The sequence below is a fragment of the Cyprinus carpio genome, chromosome A14 (genome assembly GCF_018340385.1).
Source record: "Cyprinus carpio isolate SPL01 chromosome A14, ASM1834038v1, whole genome shotgun sequence".
Lineage (NCBI taxonomy): Eukaryota > Metazoa > Chordata > Actinopteri > Cypriniformes > Cyprinidae > Cyprinus > Cyprinus carpio.
Window position 1 is genome coordinate 25,955,958 of NC_056585.1, and position 20,412 is coordinate 25,976,369.

At 37.5% G+C, this 20,412-nt stretch overlaps 2 protein-coding genes across 2 annotated transcripts; both read left to right on the forward strand.

Annotated features, from left to right (window-relative positions):
• The first annotated feature begins 2,091 nt into the window (after positions 1–2,091).
• si:rp71-1d10.8 lies at positions 2,092–5,908 on the forward strand. The gene is made up of 2 exons (XM_019106361.2): positions 2,092–2,135; positions 3,363–5,908. Exon 2 carries the CDS (start codon positions 3,368–3,370, stop codon positions 4,928–4,930), a length of 1,563 nt encoding a protein of 520 aa, XP_018961906.2. The 5' UTR covers positions 2,092–2,135; positions 3,363–3,367; the 3' UTR covers positions 4,931–5,908.
• A 151-nt stretch (positions 5,909–6,059) lies between these two features.
• matr3l1.2 (matrin 3-like 1.2) lies at positions 6,060–20,113 on the forward strand. The gene is made up of 21 exons (XM_042770381.1): positions 6,060–6,186; positions 8,277–9,162; positions 9,556–9,617; positions 10,196–10,234; positions 10,341–10,444; positions 10,729–10,790; positions 11,965–12,081; positions 12,248–12,373; positions 12,459–12,620; positions 12,991–13,115; positions 13,205–13,772; positions 15,074–15,194; positions 15,910–15,929; positions 16,028–16,151; positions 16,374–16,501; positions 17,187–17,309; positions 17,394–17,524; positions 17,600–17,897; positions 19,059–19,215; positions 19,438–19,553; positions 19,780–20,113. Exons 2-21 carry the CDS (start codon positions 8,398–8,400, stop codon positions 19,831–19,833), a joined length of 3,402 nt encoding a protein of 1,133 aa, XP_042626315.1. The 5' UTR covers positions 6,060–6,186; positions 8,277–8,397; the 3' UTR covers positions 19,834–20,113.
• The last annotated feature ends 299 nt before the right edge of the window (positions 20,114–20,412 follow it).

Genomic DNA, 20,412 nt, shown 5'->3' on the forward strand with positions numbered 1-20,412 from the left:
TATTTAATAACACATTGTTAAAATTGAAAGTTGCAAATTTGTTATTTAATGAGCTAACATGAGCTAAGACTTGAATTTTTTTTAACAAAGATTAATAACTTCTGTAGCAAATGTAGCTATTGCTCATTGTGAATGTTAATGCATTAACTAAGGTTAACTAATGAGGTCTTATTGTAAAGTGATACCTATGGGTCTTTAAAGTTCTTTTGCACTTTAATCGGTGTAAAACTATTAACTTTAAATATATTTTTTGTATTGCTTTATTGTATTTAAATGTTCAGTTATTTTTGTTATAAGAAAAAAGTTATTTAACCTGTTTTACTGTATTATGACCACTTTTTTTGAAACTTAATTTCAATACCTTGATAATACCGTATACCGTGACAAAACATTATCAATTAATCGCAACAGGAAAATTTGATACCGGCATATCCCTAGCATATACACATGCAATCAGATGAACTTGCACAAAATGAATTCATAAAGGAGACGGAGAGATGATGCAGCCTGTGTCCCAAATTTATAGAAAGAGGCGGGATGAAGGATGGGCTCTTTAGCTCTCTTCACCTGCTTTTCTCCACAAAGGTGCTGATGAGAAGCCCTATTTGCATGTCAAATTAATCTTAACATTTTGTACCTTTTAGATGTTTTCTGTAGCCTTCATTACTGTACAGCCTGAGGAGCTCGTTATACAAGGCCAGTCAAAAGTCTGAATGTACACACCTGACTAAAATATATTTTATGAGTTTGAAACACTTCTGCTTCAGTGAATGCTTAAATAATTCTTCAATATGATTTTACAGCATCCCAGGATGCACCTCATGAAGCTGCTTGAGTGAATGAACGAGTGTGAGAGCTGTATATTTTGACCAATGTAAAAAAAAAAAATATTCTCAATAACTAACAGAAACGACTGGAGAAACTTTAAGCTGCCATCATCTGACTACTGCAATATAAAGTGTTATTCTGCCCTCTGCTGGTTACTTTAGCCAATATGATGACTTACAGTTCAATAAAAGACCATTCAAGCTACATGACTGCTTATTACGTTAAAACATCATTTCAAAAAAGCAAAATGTACATAGTTATGGTTTACCAGTTAACCAACATAACCACTAAGCTGTTTATTTCTTCAGTCCAAATTACTATTTTTTTTTTTTTTTTTTTTATCTTGGGAGTTCACAGGTAACTTATTTTATTCACTAGGTAAAAAAACCACCATGACAACATTTATTACAAAAAAAATAACATCAAAAAAACAAAAAAAAAAAAATTATTTTTTTTTTTTTTTTATGGGGCTTTACTTGAATGGAATCAACTCAAATCAAATCAAATCATTACATTATATTAAAAAAAAGAGCTGTGGAGGTTTTTACTTTAATCTCAAGGATACCTTGACTCACACATTCATCAGTAGTAATCTCACTGAAATAAGCTTGTTCTTGTGACATTGCACTGTCTAATACTGGGACAACTTGTCCTCATGGTTTAGGTCGATAATGTAAAAGGTCAGCAGAGCAAAAATTACAAAGCAGAGTAAAAGGTCAGGGTAAGAGTGAACAGTTTAACTGAATAAAGTACATGCAAGCACAGACAAAAAGTTTTCAAATTTAAAATATTTAGCCTATTATTCTTTTATTTAGTTAACAATAACAACACTGTTTCTGAGATTGAAATACTTCTTTACTTTCATCATTATTGGGACTGTCTGCTGAAATGCACTGTAAGATGCTTTGAATAAAGTGTCTGCTATATGCTGTAACTAAGAAACTTTAGGGCCTGAAAACTGATTGTGGAGTTTAGAAACCTTCTGCATGGCCTTTCCATCCTCTAATATTGAATCCTTATTGATAAGGGTATTTCAGAACCTGCCTTTAATGTAAACCAGTTTGCAGCTCCCGCAGGAAACCAGAGCTTTGCATTTCAGAACTATATTTAGATTGATGTCTGAAAAAGTGGGACATCAGGTAAAGTGGGTCAAATTCATTTCACGCTGGAGTGCCCTTAAAATATCAAGAGCCAATCATATTATAGCATTCATGAATAATTACTATATCGCACTGGTTTTCATTTGCCTGACGTCACTGTGGTGGGCGTGGTCTAGCGTCAACACAATCGGTCACAACAAGCACATGGTAAGTGCGCTGATAAATACTCTGCGTAAAAGCCTTTATATGATCATTCATTAAAAAGATCTCATTTTGTATTTCTGCGTTAAAATAGTTTTATTAATTAATAGGCAATTGCGTGTGATAATTCATAAGGATATTTAAAGTAGTGACCCACTTAGCTTAGCTTAACGTGTTAGGTAAAGTGGGACAGCAGCTGTCTGTTAATGTGGGACACTACTCTATTCTGATTAAACATGATCATTCATTATCTTACATGAACTACTCTGTCATGGATCATGCAATAAGCCTGGTGTTTTCTAATAATCCCAGTGTAGCTGTGCTAAATTGGATGCTAATGTAATGTTTCTCTTCTGCTGTCTGAAGATTTGAGTACTTTGAATTAGGACTTATGAAGATCAACTTTTGCTGCAGACTGTTGGTCAAATAGTCAGAATATAGCATTATATACTCTCTCTCTCTATATATATATATATACATACATATATACTGTATATATGTATATATTTGGCCAAGATACAACTATTTGGATATCTAGAATCTGAGGTGCAAAAAAAATAGAAATACTGAGAAAATCGCCTTTAAATTTGTCCAAATTAAGTTCTTAGCAATGCATATTACTAATCAAAAATTAAGTTATAATATATTTACAGTAGGAAATTTACAAAATATCTTCATGGAACATGATCTTCACTTAATATCTTAATGATTTTTGGCATAGAAGAAAAATCAGTAATTTTGACCCATACCATGTTTTTTTTTGGCTATTGCTACAAATATACCCCAGAGACTTAAAACTGCTTTTGTGCTCCAGGGTCATATATGTAATACATACACAAACCCATATACACACACACACACACACATAGAGAGAGAGAGAGAGAACTGATGAAAATTAAGCTTTGTATCACATGAATAAATTATGTTTTACAGTATATTAAAATAGAAAAGTTATTTTAAATTGTAATAATATTTTACAATATTACTTTTTTCTGTAGTTTTGTTCAAATAGATGCAACCTTGATAAGCATGAGAGACTTTTTTTTTCATCTTACTGATCCCAAACTTATGAGTGGCAGTGTATGTAGCAAATTATAGCTTAAAAATAAATAATTGATTTCTAGTTCATTCTAGAAGGTGTATTTGTGCAAAATATAATAATATTAGTTGAGTAATAGGGATGCCAGAATATTAGACCTAATTCAACAACATTCCGACTTTTATCTTTTCAAGGAAAAATGGAAATGCAGAGTGAGTTTAAAGGAAGAAAAGGTCTAAAGATGAATCAGTGGAGTGAGGAGCGTATGAAAGCTGCAATAGAGGAGTATAAAGCGCAGGCTGAGTCTGGGCAGAAGCCTGCGCTACGATTGCTGGCAAGGAAGTGGAACGTGCCGAAAACGACCCTTCAGAGACGCGTGAAAGGACTCGTCGAGGGATCCGAGCATGCATCTGGAAGAAAGCCATTCATCCCTGTTGAATCTGAGCGGGAGTTAGCGCGCCTTCTCACCTTGCTTTCAGAGAGAGGCTTCTCGTTGAGGAAGACTGATGTTCAGTCGCTTGCTTTTGAGTTTGCCAAGATAAATGGCATCCGAGGGTTTTCAGAAGAGAAGCAAAAGGCAGGCTATTACTGGTTCGAGGGCTTTATGAAGCGAAACCCCGGGCTGAAAATAAAGAAACCTGAGACCACATCACCAGCTACAAGGTTGAATGAAGAAGAGCTGGGAAAATGGTTCACAACTTACAAAATCACCCTGGATGCTTTGGGAATTAAAGACACCCCTTCACATATTTGGAAGTGTGATGTATCAGCAATACAAGACAAGTTCTCCTCTCAACAATATGTTGGGGAAGGAGAAGATCCCTGCATTCAGATCACATCCGAGGAGGAAACAGCCTTAACTATACTAGCAGTATTCAATGCCAGTGGTGCATTTGCTCCTCCGCTTATCATTTTTAAAGGGTTTAAGGTGAGAAATGAGTGCATGAATGAAAACATGCGCATGAGAGCATCAGATGATGGCTGGATAACAGCAGAGCTGTTCCTTGAGTGGGGGGAAATGTTTGTGGCACAGCTCCCGAAAGATGACGCCAGGCCCCACCTTCTGCTCCTCGATGGCCAAAGCAGCCACGTCTTCAACCTCAGCTTCCTCAATCTCATGAAGCAGAACCACGTGGAGGTCATATGCTATCCTGCACCGCAGCCGGCCAGCACGGCTCTGTGTAGGAGCTTCAAACACAGCTGGTGTGAAGCGAGTCTCAGCTGGAATCAGCAGTGTGCAGGAAAGAAGTTGGCCAAAGCACATTATTGTTCTGTTTTCATGGACGCGTGGAAGAAAACTGCCACTGTGGAAAGAGCCAAGGATGTGTTCAGAACAACGGGGATGTTCCCGATAAATGAGTTTACGTCCATCGGGCATGAAAGCACCACGCTATCCGCCAAAGACGCTGCACATTGCAGCACTGAGAGCAGCTCTGATGAGCCTCCAGCTGTTGAAGTGACATCCTTCAAAGACTTTGTGGTCATACAAAAGAGTCACAGGGGTGTAAAGACAGTACCATATTTACAAAGAAACTCAGAATACCTTCTTTATGATGAACATTTAAAACAAAGAAATGAACAGAATAAAGCACCCGCCTACAAATGCAGAGGCTGCTTCACAAACCACGGCTCAGACGATGATCCGAAAGCTTCTGAAGTGTGGATCAGATGCAGCAACTGTAAGGCCTGCTACCACGAGTCTTGTGCAGAAGAGGATGGGATATATGAATGGGTTTACGATGGGGATGGGGATAATCGATAAAACTGAAGCGTGGAAAAAGAGAGTCATTTGAGAACAAGAAAACAGAAAATACAATTTCTGAAAACACTGGACGTTTATTCAGTCACAACAGTCTAGTGGTGTTCAGATAAAATGTGTGTGTTGAAATAAAAAGTGGCGTTAGAATAACAAGGATTAATGACTAAGGTACATTAAACCTTTGACACATCTTAAACAGCCACTATTTAGACAATAATAATATATTGTATTTAATTACTAATTTTATAAATTAATAATACATTAAGTTCGTAGTCAGTGTTTGAATTAACTTGTAAATTATAACTACAAGCAGTAAAACAGTCAGTAATCAGTAACACATTATAAGCAATAAACAGATTGTATTAGTTTCAAACAAAAAAATACACAAAAATAGCTGTTTTTCCAGCATTAGCAGGACTGTATGTATGGGATGGATGTTCGATTCTTGAACGAATCTGAGTCAGTTCTCAGGAAGTTGAACGGATGGGTCTGGAATACTGTACACAGCACTTGGTCAGTCACATCTGGGTGGAAATCATCAATAAGCAATGACCTCTGCAATATCCTCAACTGAAGACCGAGTGTAGGACGTTTGCATTTTGATTGTCCTTCAAAGAAGATTCTTTTCTCAAAGCTATTAGTATAAAGCACAAATACTGAGCTAATGATGTAAACACTGCTCTGAACATTCTGAATTCTGATCACATCACAGCAGTGACATCACAGTCACGTGTCACATCCAGAGTTCCATTATTCAACAGTTAAACACAACTAAGGTGATTTCAGTGTCATAATATAATAAAAGATAGCAATATAAAGCAAAAGCGCAGAGGTGTAAAGAGTACCTAAAAATCATACTTTAGTAAAAGTACAGATTCCTCACAGCAAAAATTACTCCAGTACAAGTTACAAGCCACCAATTTCAAAACAGCTTGAGTAGAAGTCTTAGAGTATCTGATATTAACAGTACTTGAGTATTTTACTCATACTGAATGTAGGCTCAAAGATGCACTAATCAAACAGACAGGTCAGTGCAAAACTGTAACGGTAAACACCTCTGAAATGAATTACATTTACTCATATACTTTACTTTGGTATTAGTTTTGACAATCCGGCTAGTGCTTTTATTTTGAAATTTGACACCGGAAGTGAAAAACTCTTTCGTAGTCGTTTCCGCCTTCACATTGTGCGCAGTTAGCTTGGCTGTCGCAACGTGAAGAACTTCGACCCGAAGGTTGGGAAGAAGATTTGAAAAACATGTAAGTAGCGACACAATGCATTCGAATGATAGATTTGATATTATACCACTTGTGTTGTAGTTACAGACTATAATGAACCCGAGCTGCAGAATTACTCCTGTTTATAAAGGTCGCTGTAAAGGCCTTGTCGTGCACGTTTAGTCCTGTGCCTTTTTTTTTTTTATCATCCCATTGTGTTTAACGCGGCTGTTTTCTTGGATTTAAATTTACATGCATCGCCTAAATAAGTATTTAACGTTACACATTTTTGCATTTAATATAAGACTAAGCCCTAAAATGAGATGAAAGTTATCGTAGCATCAGATTGACGTTTAGCTTTCGTTATTTAAAGCTGTAAAACTCGTCGTTTTATGACGTGTTTTGTGGGATATCTCTTCAGCACTTGAAAGGCTCCTGTCCAACACGTTATCTGCATTTCTTTAATCTGCTCTGAATCTGGATAGTAGTGCCATTGCCATGGTTACACAAAATTGTTTTGAATTCATATTCTGCATAATGTTTAATAAGCCCCAGATTCCAGTTCTGACTTGCACTGTGCTGATATATTCTCTTTACCAATGCATATCATTTCAAACTAACTTAAGTAGTTTTTTCAACACAGTCTTAAGTCATGCCTTAAAATATTTACTTTCTGGTATTGTTATAAGTTTGCATTGCATTACTGCTCAGAAAGTCTTTAAACATAAGAATGCATGCGTTCAGATCCTTTCCACTTCTCATGTTCGGAATGGAAAAGTCAGTGGTTACGGAATTGAACACCAAAATCATTTCCCCCCTTGCCATGAATCGAACAAACCAGCTATGAGGTCAATAACAACATTACAAACTTTGATTTGACGCAGAACTGTATTTGAAAAGAGGACAAAAAGACAAAGGTACAGGACTGTGTACTTAAAGGCTGTAATGAGGGGAAGAACTGTAATTATAATTTTTTATGTGATATAATATGATTGCTATGCAAAAAAAAAAAAAAAAAGCAATCTGCAGAGTGTTGTCACAAATATAATTGTGAGTTATGAGTTTGGTTTAAAGCCATGTTAAATACTCTTCTTAGTAATTTAGTTTTTTTTTATAAGTTGTGTTTTTAATTATCTTTTTCACCAATCAAAAAATAGTGTCTTTTTTTTTTTATTGTCCCTGTACATGTGAAACTGTTTCATTCATGCATACAGTCCATCAAAACTTATGCTTTCTCTGTGTTAAGCGGTTCAGTGTTTTATTTATTTCGCCATTTTTTAACAATTTCATTGATGTTGATTTAAAATTGGTCTATTTTTGGTGTTTTGGCTGCACAGTAGCCGCTGGTTTGATACTGATACTTGTCAGCCTGTTTTATAAGACACACTTTTCTCATTTCAGCTTTCCAAAAACAGAGATGACACTCTTTTAAATAAAATGATACAAATAAATAGCTTGTCAAGTGAGACACCATTATGCCCATATTTTTTCCATTTTAGATGATTTTTATTTGGGCTTTTCCATTATAAACACCACAGTTTCAAGTCACAGTTAATGTGTGTAAAATGTCACTTTTCTTTGGATGAACATACATATCTTGTTCAGAGAACCCTGCGCTCTCTTTGGACCCTCATTTGTTTCACTTGAGCCCCACCATTGGCTTTGTTATCAAGACCTCTTGATTCCAAATTATTTTTGCATTTAAGCGCAAAAGTTGATTAGCTCTATTTCAGTTAAATTTGTTTCCATTCGTGGATTTCTGATTTGTAGTTTTTGGCCATGCAGTACAACTTAGAGTCATGAACACGATCTGCCTGGTTCTCTCCTGACCAAGAATCTGCAATGTTTCCCCGTCTTTCCAATCCACATTTAAGGATCTAAAATTGATTCAGACTCTGTTTTCCTTCAAAACTCTATTGTACTATTGCTCTTCATGGTACCTTTAAATCTTCATTTTATGGTCTATTTTGGTACCAAACTGTCCATTTGTACCTCTGTCATTTGTAAATAATTTTGACTTCTGTTACTTGCATTGTATGGATTTTGTGGAGCTCACTGTCTTGCTTTCCTATGCCACTGCTAACCATTTTCGCGAGCATGCTAGAAATCATTGCTCCATTGTGTTTCTGCAGACCTGTTTCATTCTGGAGGAGCTCTCTTTTCTCGATCCAGGCTTAAATCGACGGATTGTCTTTCTGGGGACTTTTTAATTTGCTTTGTTCCTCTCTTGTTCCACTCGTCCAGAGCGCCGTCATGTCCCAGAAATTGACAGGTGATGATGCTCAGAAAGGCTTTGCTGTTGGCCGTGGGCTTTTGGCAGCCGCCGAGACTTTGAACTTTAGTATGGGCGAGACACACTCGGACCCCTACGGCTCGTCTTCCCAGTCTCATGGCATGTCTGGTTTGGGTGGAGGGGAGGGAAAAGACCACGACTCGCAGCTGTCCCGCCGGGCGGGCAGCCACATTAGCAATACCATGAAACTGTTCGCCAGCCTAGGCCTGTCGCCCACCGATCTGGACGCGCTGGCGCAGGTTCCAGAGGAGAACATCAGCGTGGAGACCTTGCCCCATCTTATCATGCAACTTAAGAACCGCAAGATGGAAGCCGGCCACCGCATGACTGGCGACATGTCGACCCTTTCTTCTGAGACTTCGTACAGAGGCAGCCGAGACGATTGGGGCGGCTCGCGGGGCGGAAGATTGGAGCGTTCCGGAGGACAGACTCAAAGCCGCTCGCAAGGCGACTTCGGTTACACTTCCATGCAAGAAACGTCCGGTCGTGGATATGACTTGTTAGATTACAGCAGCGGTAGCGGCAGAGACCGCCAGTATTCTGATCTTTCCCATGACTCCTACCGCAGCCTTGGCATGTCGACGTCATCGGCATCTGACGACATGTTCATGCAGAGAAGAATGGGCACCCCGTCTCAGGGAAAAGTGCAGGATTTCTTGGGAGTCATGCCCCTCATGTTTCCCCACGTGTGCTCCCTTTGTGATTTTGATGTGCACTCTGTCATGGTGAGTAATTCAAGCCGCTTGACCTCTGCACACACACTTCCTTCTTCTTGAGTCCTGCTTATTGAAGAAGACCCTCTTTAAACATAATTGTTGCATTTAAATCAGCACCTTTAATTTTGCTTAGCATCAAGTTGCTGTACAAAATCTAGTATGAACTGTTGTTAGTTGTATTACTGACTCTTGGGCTTTATGCTTGGCTCCCGTTAGGACAGATAGTATGCAGAGCTTATTTCAGATCCATTCCAGCACTCAGAAAGGACAGCTTGTCAAGTTAGCGCTGAGCCAGATGTCAAGCCTTGAACTGTTTAGATCCCACAGCTGATTCACTGTCACTTACAAGCAATGTTGTTTCAATATATTAAGGATTTTTTTCATCCTTTTCTATGTTTGTGAGAATGGACTCAACACACGAATGGGATTCGTCACTCTGAAAACCGCAGAGTCCTTCTGCAAATGTAAGTGGGCTCTTTTGTGAAAACTGATAAACTGTTCATTCACACGTGTCATTTAGAAACAAGACTTAATTTGGCCTCAAATAGGTGCAGTTCATCTTTGGGTCTTTCTGATCGGACGTTATACAGAAATGTTCTTCTGCATAATCACTTTCCTTGAAGTGACAGTATTTTTGGGTGAACCAAACCTTTAAATTAACCCTCTGGTGGTGTTACGTTGGTTCTGGTTTTTAACATGAATCAATCAAAGTTTGCCCCTCCAGACTGTTTAATGAAGATGAGTCTTTTATTAACCTTTTAGTTATTTAATTGCAGTCTTCCAGCTACTTTTAACATTTGAAATACAAATATAAACATGAACATGACTGTTAATTTTTTTTAAAAGTGTAACATCAGATATGATTGTCGAATATGAGATCCTATAATTCTAGTGCATTAAAAAGTTGCCATGTAGGACTTCTAGACATGATTGCTAACTATTGCTCTTGCAGTCTTTGAAACTGAATTTATCATTCAAGTGTTTAACATATAGAGCTCAGCGAATCCAAAGGACCTGAAAACTGTTTCCTGTTGTTTTAAAGGTACCCGGACTGGGATCCTCAACTGCCCTCTAGTCGCAAGTATGTTACTAGTTGTTTTTCAAACACTTCTTTCATAAGTATGATGCATCCTGCTTTTTATGAATAAAATAGTTGTTTTAGAGCATTAAAAATAAATTGCTCTCAGGTCGACGTCCCTTTCTCTGGACACGAAGAGTCGTTCGGATGGCTTGTTGGGGGCCGCTCCAATTGGTGCCAGTCTACAAAGAACAGGGATGAGCTCCAACTGGGGTAATAAATCTGTGAGAGGATGTAGTCTGGTCTGAAATAATTACTTTCCACAGCGGACATCCTTTCTGCTATCTGTCTACAAGTGAATCTTTTTACTGAATCAGCAGTCCACTTTCATTCTGTGTCCTTAAGAGCCATCTGGATTGTATTTGTCTTCCTGTGGGTTTCACAGTTTAACAAAAAACATTACAGTGAACTTGAAGATGACAAACACTTTTCTTTTTATGCACAGGCTAATTTGGGTCATTTAAATCAATCTCAATTTTTAAATCACTTTTTTTCAGGATCTAATTCCAGTTTGGGAATGACAAGTAAAATGACTTCGTATTCAACACCACTACCCAAGGTAATAATGTTCTGAATGTTTTGTTAAAATGCTAAAGGTGCTGTATGTAATTTGACTGCGTTTAAGCATAAAAATACTATAAAATGTTTGCAGATATTTAGGAAACATATAATGTTCACATACTTAAATATCCTAAAGACAACACTACAGTCAGTTATTCTACTTCAAAATGTATGTTCTGTGTCAGAATGTCTGTTTTTGTTTTGGTTTTTTTGTGACTCCGCCCCCTGCCAGTTTACCCAATAGTATTTTGACACCCCGGGTTGCCAGTTGGCGGAAAACACAGCGTATCACAGCAATGGAAGCCAGCAAACGAACTGAGTCAGAGATCACAGATTCTACCCAAACTAAAAAGCCTCGGCATCCATCTAAGAAGCTTTGTGATCGGAGGAATATTAAAACGTGGATAAATCAACTCATCAACTTACAGTTTAAGGCTTGTTGCCTTTCACTGTCAGTTGCATTTGTGCCTCTGGCGTGTCCTCAATCTGGCAACCTGCGTGAGCATCGAGTCTGAAGAGGAGGGGCGAGAGAAACAAACTCTCTCCAATATTTTGAAGTCGGACTCCAGTACCCATTTTAACTGCTATCTGTCAATCATTACATACTACACCTTTAAAATCAGTCCATCAGTTCTGTTGCACTGAAAATGCTCCCTCAAATAATATACTGATATATGTAACCCTGGAACACAAAACCAGTCATAAGGGTAAATTTTTTCGAAATTGAGATTTATACATCATCTAAAAGCTGAATAAATAAGCTTTCCATTGATGTATTGTTTTTGGCCGAGATACAACTATTTGAAAATCTGGAATCTGAGGGTGGGAAAAAATCTAAATATTGAGAAAATCACCTTTAAAGTTGTCCAAATTAAGTTCTCAGCAATGCATGTTACTAATCAAAAATGAAGTTTTTATATATTTACAGTAGGAAATTTAAACAATATCTTCATGGAACATGATCTTTACTGAATATCCTATCATCAATCATTTTGACCCATACAATGTTTTTTTTTTTTTTTTTTTGGCTATTGCTTCAAATATACCCCAGAGACTTAACACTGCTTTTGTGATCCAGGGTCATATATATATAATTGAGATGTTTTTGGGATCTTTTGATTAAGTTGATGGTTATCTTGGTGCTTGTACACTCATAAATGTTTTTATTTTAGATAAGAAGTAGGGTGGTCGTGGCAAAATACGAGCGGAAACCGATGTCACCAAACAGCCTGTTTGCCTTGGCAAAACCCTTCGGCACCATCTGTGAACATCTAATACTGAATAACAAGGTAGTTCCTGTACATATATGAACGCTCATTCAAGATCAAAAGTCATGACAATATCATTTTACCTCAGTTTGGTATGTGAATGCCCATAATTTCTATCTGTTCTGAGTACATCATGGCATAAAGTTTATTTATTTATTACACTGATCATTTGGTGTGTTATTCAAAGGCTTTCCTGGAGATGCAGACTCATGAGGAGGCATTGGCCATGGCTAATTATTACCAGCGCAAACCCGCCATTTTGCATGGGAAGGAGATACACATTTATTTGTCAAAGGAACTGATGGCAATCGAGGTAAGAATGCTTCTTTTAAGAGTGGAAAGACGTTACGTAAATCAACCAATCTGCTCAATTAATCTTATTTGTTTTATCAATAAAGAAAAGTGGAAGGTCGGACAGAGAAACTAGGCCCGTGAAGAGAGGAGTCAGCCAGGTGGTGTTTTTCTCCAATTTACCACGAGGTGGTGAGAAGAAGATGGAGCTCCTCACAATAGCTCGTAGATTTGGCACGGTTGAGAAACATCTCTTTCTAAACGATGAGGTAAGATACATATGCAGCATGCATCTCTAAAATATATTCTGTTTTATGATCTCTTTTAGGGATGGGTAAAACTAAACAATTAATCTCAGTATTTTTTTACAGCCTTCACAGTCATTTGTTTTTATAACAAAGGAACATCATTTTAAAACAAAGAGTCAACAAAAGCTACATTCGTATAGTTTAACATTGATATTCTGCATTTGGCTAATGCCTTTTTTCAAAACGACTTAAGATTGTATTCTTTTTATCGGATCATGCATTATGCTCTACTGTCTGAACTACAGAAATCATAACTCAATGCAAATACGCTGTGGCTATTTGACAGCGATCGCTTCTGACAACTTTCTCTGTTTGACCTCTTTTAAAACAGGCATTTGTTCAAATGAGCAATCCTGAGGATGCGGAGATGTTGGTGAAGTACTACACCATCAATCCTTTGACTATCAATAAAAGATCCATTCGACTGAACATCTGCACAAAGTATAAGACTCTAACGTAAGTTGCCCTTCTTATCCAGAGAAAACGCCTATATGTTTAAAAAGAAAACAAAACCAGATGTGCTGTAAATCTGGTTGATGTTCCAGGGTCCCACCAGGCAAGGGCGAACAACCAAGGGAAGCACCTCCCCGTAAGAACAGCACTAGCAGCAGTGCCACCAGCAGAACTGGTGATAAACCTTCATCAAAGACCCAGAGGTCTTCCTCTACTTCCAAATCCAAAGAGAGCTCTGATGAGAAAGAAGAGGAACCAAAGCCTAAGGAAGCAGAGGCCCCGGGCGGTGGGTCAGGAGACGAAGAAGCTGATGTTATGGAAGCACGTGATGGAGACGAAGAGGGTTTTGATGAAGCAGATGATGTCGAACTATCCTGTGATCCAGAGCAAGCCACTGAACACCAAGAAGATATTGATGACGCCAATGTAGAGGAGGAGGAGGGCCCTGAAGTGCAGCAAGCCAGAGATGCTGCCAATGATGCCGAGACCACAGAGAACCAAGAGGACGCTGATGAAAAACAGGAAGAGACTGAGTTGGAGGAACCTGCAGCATCTGAGGCAGAGCAGGAGGAGAGCACCACTGATCTTCCTAAAGACCTTAAGGAACAGAGTGAGGAGCAAGCTGAAGATGAGGGTGCTGAAGAGGACAATGCAGAGCAGGCAGGAGCTTTCGCACATCATCTTAAAAATGCCACTGCCTAATCTTTGTTGCATTTTAACAGCAGATGGCGCTCTACTCTAGTTTTTATCCACACACTCAAATGCTCATGAAGAAGAGCGCTTGTGCATTCGACTGAGTCATGTAATTTCTTCTTGACTCTGAATGCATTTATGACGTCGATTAATGTAAATACAGCCCACTGTGAACAGCCTTGTAATTCGCGTCATCCTTTTTTACATTTTATGAATGATTATTTTAGGTTCCCGTGTGTGTAAGGATTTGGAAACAAGCAGAGTATGGCTGTTTCTAAAGAATGCATTCCCAAAATCTTATAAAAAATAATCAAACATTCCACTCGAGAAAGAATCGCGATGCATTCGGAAAATCTCAGAATCTATGTGGAACTATTTCTCGTTTCGCGATGCATCGATTTATTTTCCCGGCCCTAGTAGATATTTTCCACATAATGAAAGCATACAGTGACCAGAGGCTGTCAAGCCCCAAAAAACAGCATAATGAAAAGTACACTGTAACGTCAAAGTAATGTTACATTTACAGTGGAAAACTGGCCAGTGTGGTTGCCAGAAATTCAATGTAAAAAATACTGTTACAGTGTTTCCGGTTTTAAAGAATGCCATATTGGTGCCTGCATTTTTACTTGTAACTGTATATCTCTTTAAGTGAAATAATGATAATATACCAGTCTTCTTGAATTACCAAAATTAGCTTTTTATCTTTAAAAATGTCATGTAGGGACTTCTGGGAATGTCACCGTAAATTCTATGGTAATTTAGTTTTTGCTGAGGGGAAAAGGGTATTTTACAGTAAAATGGCAATGTAAAAACATTTACAGTTATTTACCTTATATGATATGGTCAATTACAGTTAAAGGTGCAGTAAGTGATTTCTGGATATTGAAATGACCAAAACAAACACGCCCCTAACCAAAAGGATCACACCCCTATCTTGATAGCTCCACCCCCTAATTCACAAACATGCTTGGCAATAGGCACCGCCCCATCATGATTGGACACGCCCCTTACTGGTGATTGGCTACAAGTGTGATTTTGTGCTCAGTCCAATCCACTTTCTACTAATTATATGTTTTCTAAAGCTGTACGATTGTATGAATCTCTTTTATGTTGCTCTTTCGCCTCTTTGGAGCTTGACAGTCATAATCATTATTCATCACACCGTGAATATTCTTTTTTTTTTTTGGAGTGAACTACTTTTATTTAATATAAATTGCACGTTTTTCACTGTTTTAACCGGCAGTTCTGTTGCCTGTATCTGCTTCTAGGAGGGTCAAAATGAAATGGATTTTCCTGAGGACATAGATGAGTTTGTTACTCTTGATGAGCTAGCGGAGGAGGAGGATGCTGAGAAACAAGACTCAAACTCCAAAGCTAAAAACACATCAGGTACTGCTCTTGAGCAACGACAATGGCTTTAGCAGTGATCCATGACAACTGAGTCTACGGTGATAAATTAAAATAAAAAGATACAATCATTATCAATGAAATCTCAGTCTCAGTGCTCACTGAGTCACTGATTTGTCTTCTTTAACTAGCTAGAACAAACAGAAGAGAGCATGACACCCAAACATTTAAATCAATGTTTACATTACCAAATAATGTCCATTACCATTCAAAAGGGGCCAGTAAGATATATTTTTTAAATTAATATTTTAATTCACCAAGGATTCCTTAAAAGTGGCATTAATGACCTTTACATTGCGACAAAAAAATTCAGCGGTTATGTTGAACTTTCTATTCATCAAAGAATCCTGAAAAAAGTATGGTTTCCACACAAATTCGAAGCAACACAACTGTTTTAAACATTGATAATAATCAGAAATGTTTCTTGAGCAGCAAATCAGCATATTAGAATGATTTCTGAAGGATTATGTGACACTGACAGCTTTACATCACAGGAAAACAGTAATTTTAAACCCTATTAATATTTCACAGTATTACTGTTTTCTGCATTCATGATCAAATAAATGCAGCCTTGGTGAGCAGAAGAGACCCCAAACTTTTGAATGTTACAGTAATCTTGAAAAGGCTATTGATTGAGCATGTTTTTTCTGGAGTCAATCCATTTAAATGATGCCTTATCTCATCTTGTATTTTTCAGGAAGCTCCAAGGATAATGGAGTAAGTCACTTATTTCTTGCATACTTGAAAGTGTTTTATAATAGTTTGCAACTAATGGCTGGACATTGATTTACTGATTGTGTATTTTCTGATTGTAGGGATTGAGAGTTGTAAATGTCGTTGGGTTTAAACGTGGCTACGGTTATCTGGATGAAGTCCTTGCTCTTGCAAAGCCATTTGGTAAAGTGGTGAGGCACCTGGTTTTGGACGTAAGGCCTGAGGTAACAGCGCTCAGATGTTCTGTTCAGGCCACCTCACTCACAGCAGCTTTACTCTAGCTATCCACACAACTTTCTGATGCTAGATCTTTTAATAGTGAATTTATAAATGTTTATTTTGCATTGACCGGCTGAGGGAACGTTTTTATGTCATTCTGTCATTGACTCTGTTCTCAATGAATTATCCTCAAATAGCCTGATTTTTTTTTTCTTGTCCTCTTTGTAGCTTTTCTGGAGCTCTCCAATGAACAAGAGGCAAGAGCAATGGCTAGTTTCTACAGTGGAAATGTCATACCATCTGTGTGTGGAAAGCCTGTAAAGGTCTATCATTCACACACCTATCCAACCATCCAGGTAAGACTTGGGTTTATTAAACGGATAGTACACCCAACAAAAAAAAAAAAAAAGTACATTTTGCTGTTTATTTACTCACCCTCAGGTCATCCAAGATGTAGTTTACTTTTTTTTCTTCAGTAGAACAGTAAAGAAGATTTTTAGCTGAAACAACAGTGCTTGCTGATTCATAAAAATCAAGTCAGCTTCTGCATGTTTCTGAAAATAAAAAAAAGCATATTAATGAACACAAAATGAATGCTTGTGGCTCCTGACAATTTATTGAGGACTTATGAAGCAAAACGATTGGTCTGTGCAAGAAACTAGTTGTAGTTCACCAAATAATGTTTAGTTTCTTGCACAAACTGATCGTTTTGCTTCATAAGACCTCAATATATCGTCAGAAGCCACAAGGATTCATTTTGTGTTTCCTGATATGCATTTTTTTATTTTTGTTTGATTTTTTTTAAACGGGCAGCTGCTCACTTGCATTGTATGAATAACCAAGGACCACGGTTGCAGCTAAAAAAATATTTTTACTGCTCAAGAAAAAAAAGTCATCTATATCTTGGATGACCTCCGGGTGAATAAATTAACAGCAAATGATCATTTTTGGGTAAACTATCCCTTTAACTCTCCCTGAATACTCCCTGTGAATCTAAAAGGAGCAGAATCTAATGCCAATGTTTATGTGCAATGTCTACAGAGCGGCAGAGTCATCTACGTTCGTAATATTCCACCCTTCAAAGGCTCAGATGCATTACTTCTGAAAATCGCAGAACCATTTGGAAAAATTAAGAGATATTTTCTGAATCGATTGCGCAGTGAGGTAATGTAAAAATGTGACTCTGTCTGGTGGATACACAAGCAAAATAAACATGGTGTTAATGATATCTGTGGTATTTTTGCTCAGTGCTTCATTGAGATGGAAAGATGGGAAGATGCTGAGAAAATGGCAGAGGCCTACAAGGAAAATCGACCTAAATTTGAAGGCAAACGACTAGTTGTCTACGTGAGCAGGAAATATAAGCAACTCAAACATGGGTCAGTTAGAAATTCAAATTGCCTTTTTCAAAGAATCTTGCATGCATCTGTTTTGACAATATAATCTTCTCACAGACACAGACCTCCAAGCCCAGAGTCTGAGGACAAACGGCCGCTCAAGAGGGAGCGCTCCGGAGAGCCTGAGACCCAGAGCAACTCCTCCGGCAGAAGTAAGGATAAGAAAGAGGAAGAGCCTTCTGTCAAGAAGATGAAAGTGGAAGAGCCAGTCAGTGATAAAGCTGAGGATGTGGAGAGTCAGGAAGAGAAGGAAAGCCAAAATGTTTCAGCAGAAACCCTTCCTGAAGTGAAGATTGAGCCAGAGGAGGAACAAAGCAGAGACACATCAGAGCACCAGAATATGGAGGCTGAACCAGTGAGTGACCTCGGTGTTTTTGTTTATAACACGAATAGTCTGTGTGTCACTCCTTTTTGGATGAGAGTGGCATGCTATGAGAGAGATTTCCCTTTTGAATGGGAACAGATTTGGAGAAATGTAGCATTGCATCACTTGCTCACCGATGGATGCTCTGCAGTGAATGGGTGCCGTCAGAATGAGAGTCAAAACAGCTGATAAAAACAATCCACAAGTAATCCAGACCACTGCAGTCCATCAGTTAATGTCTTGTGAGAAGAAAAGCTGCGCGTTTATAATAAACATCCATCACATGGTCATAGCTTTGTTGTTGGTGATGATGATAAAACAACAAATTTACATATCGTCGGTGTCGGGCAGAAACCTTCTATGTCCAAAAGCACTACCACTTTCTTAAAAAACAAAAATTTAATAAATATAGTTTTATAAAACATACATTTTATATATATATATATATATATATATATATATATATATATATATATATATATAATAATTTTTTTTTTTTTTTTTTTTTTTTTTTTTTTTTTTTTCTCCATAATTAAACACTGCGTCATCAGAGTGGGCATTTTGGCTTTATATATGATCAGACACTTGCATGTGCCATTATAATATTAACTTTTTATGAAAATCAAGCTCAAATGGAGTTATGAGATTATTTCCCAGCAAATGACAGAGATGATATTTTTGATTTCTTTGTACATTAAACACATTAAATATTATGTATATAATAAAATGTGTATTTCCATCACAGGTTTGGTCTTAAATTTCACATAAGGTGGCATTAAAAAGGTCTTAAAAAGTCTTAAATTTAACTTGTTCATATCTGTGGACACCCTTTTATATTATATATATATATATATATATAATAAATCTGTAATCCATAATAATGTTTCCTCCAGTGAAAAAGTTCTCATCTGGATCAGGAGAAAAATATGCACAGATCAAGCATGGTTTACAAGCCAAAACAGCTTTAAACAAGCATGTTGGTGGATTTTGATGTGAGAGGCAACAGGAGATGGACTTTTTCACTGGAGAGAGTGTTATGGATTGTGGACTCGTATATTGATGGTGATCTCAGTCCAGACAGAATCCATAAGATTATTAAAAATGCTTTCACACTGCTAGCACTTGTTTTATCCACTGCTTTCCTCTGCCCAGGAGCCTGAAGACGAAGAGACCGTTGCTGCTCCCCCTGTTGTTGAATCAGAGAAGAGCGTGAAGACCGAGGAAAAACCCATTACAACAGCAGCGCCTGAAATAAAGCTCGACACTAGCCATGCTGCTCTTGAGCCATATGATCCTAATGTCCCAGTGGGTAAGATGACACTGCTTTTTTGCAAAGAAATAACAAGGTTTGATATAACCAAGCTATGGATTTAGTCTGCTAAATACAGATCCAAATCTCACAAAACAAATACGGCACTAAATCAGGGTCAAAATATTGGCATCTTTGATTACAGTTGTTCACTTGTGCAGTCTAGTCATGATAGATTACTTATAAGAAGTCTCTTAATGAATCCCATTTGACTCTTTTCAGGTGTGGAGTTTGTGAAGATGGGATACTACTGCAGAGTCTGCTTTCTGTTTTACTCCAATGAAGACACTGCTAAGAAGATCCACTGCAGCAGCCAAGCACACTACGATAAACTTAAGGTGACAATTCTTTCCATCCTCATCTTTCCATAACATAGTTATTTAACATTCTGTCACTTGTAATACACTCACTGTAAAAGCATAGAATGTCAGAACAGGATTGAGATCTAGTTTATGTATTATAGCTTTACTTACCTTTTTTATTAGTAAATATCAGCATCATTACATTGACATTTTCGTTCTTGTTCAATATGTTTTTGAAAACCGTTGTTCTTTTTCTCATCAGAAATATTTGGAAAAGGAGAAAGCCAAAACGCAGAGTAACGGAACGAAGAAATAAACCGGAACATCTCTTCATATGTCTCTTATGCTGTGTTCGTGTTTTCTTGTGTTCAGCCATGTGTAATTTTTAATTTTAATTTTTTTTTCTAAAAAAAAAAATTTGGACTGGGGTTTTGCTCTTTTTAAAGTAGTAATGAAAGCTGGCACATTCATAATTCCTGGCTGTTCTGTCATAGCGATTTAGATGTGAAGTTTAACACATTTATGCCTTAATTGCTATTACTGAATCTGTATTTTTGTTTTTCCTTTCTTTTATTAAACTTTCAGCATTCCTCAGACTCTGCTTGACTGTTTTAATCTTTTTTTTTGCTATTTAATTTGTATTCTTTGAAAGAAGAACCTATTCATGGCCCCATTGTTATAATGCAATTTATCAGTCTTACAAAGCGCCCCTTACAGTAAAACTGTGTGAACGAGTTCTGTCACAAAAAGTTGTAAACCTATTTATCAAAATCAATTCCTCTGCTCTATAAATGTGCCTTTTGACACATTTTTGTGAAATTGTCCCGTTTAGCTATGTTCGATCATGTTGTTTTTCACAAATTCATGTTAATGCTTATGTTGTGTGAATGTCTGC

Bases quoted from the DNA above. Each gene is read 5' to 3' on its own strand.
- matr3l1.2 (XM_042770381.1), top strand. From the start codon at position 8,398: ATGTCCCAGAAATTGACAGGTGATGATGCTCAGAAAGGCTTTGCTGTT. The intron at 16,502-17,186 runs GTAAGACTTGGG...CAATGTCTACAG, and splicing joins ACACCTATCCAACCATCCAG to AGCGGCAGAGTCATCTACGT. The intron at 17,525-17,599 runs GTCAGTTAGAAA...ATCTTCTCACAG, and splicing joins TATAAGCAACTCAAACATGG to ACACAGACCTCCAAGCCCAG.
- si:rp71-1d10.8 (XM_019106361.2), top strand. From the start codon at position 3,368: ATGGAAATGCAGAGTGAGTTTAAAGGAAGAAAAGGTCTAAAGATGAAT.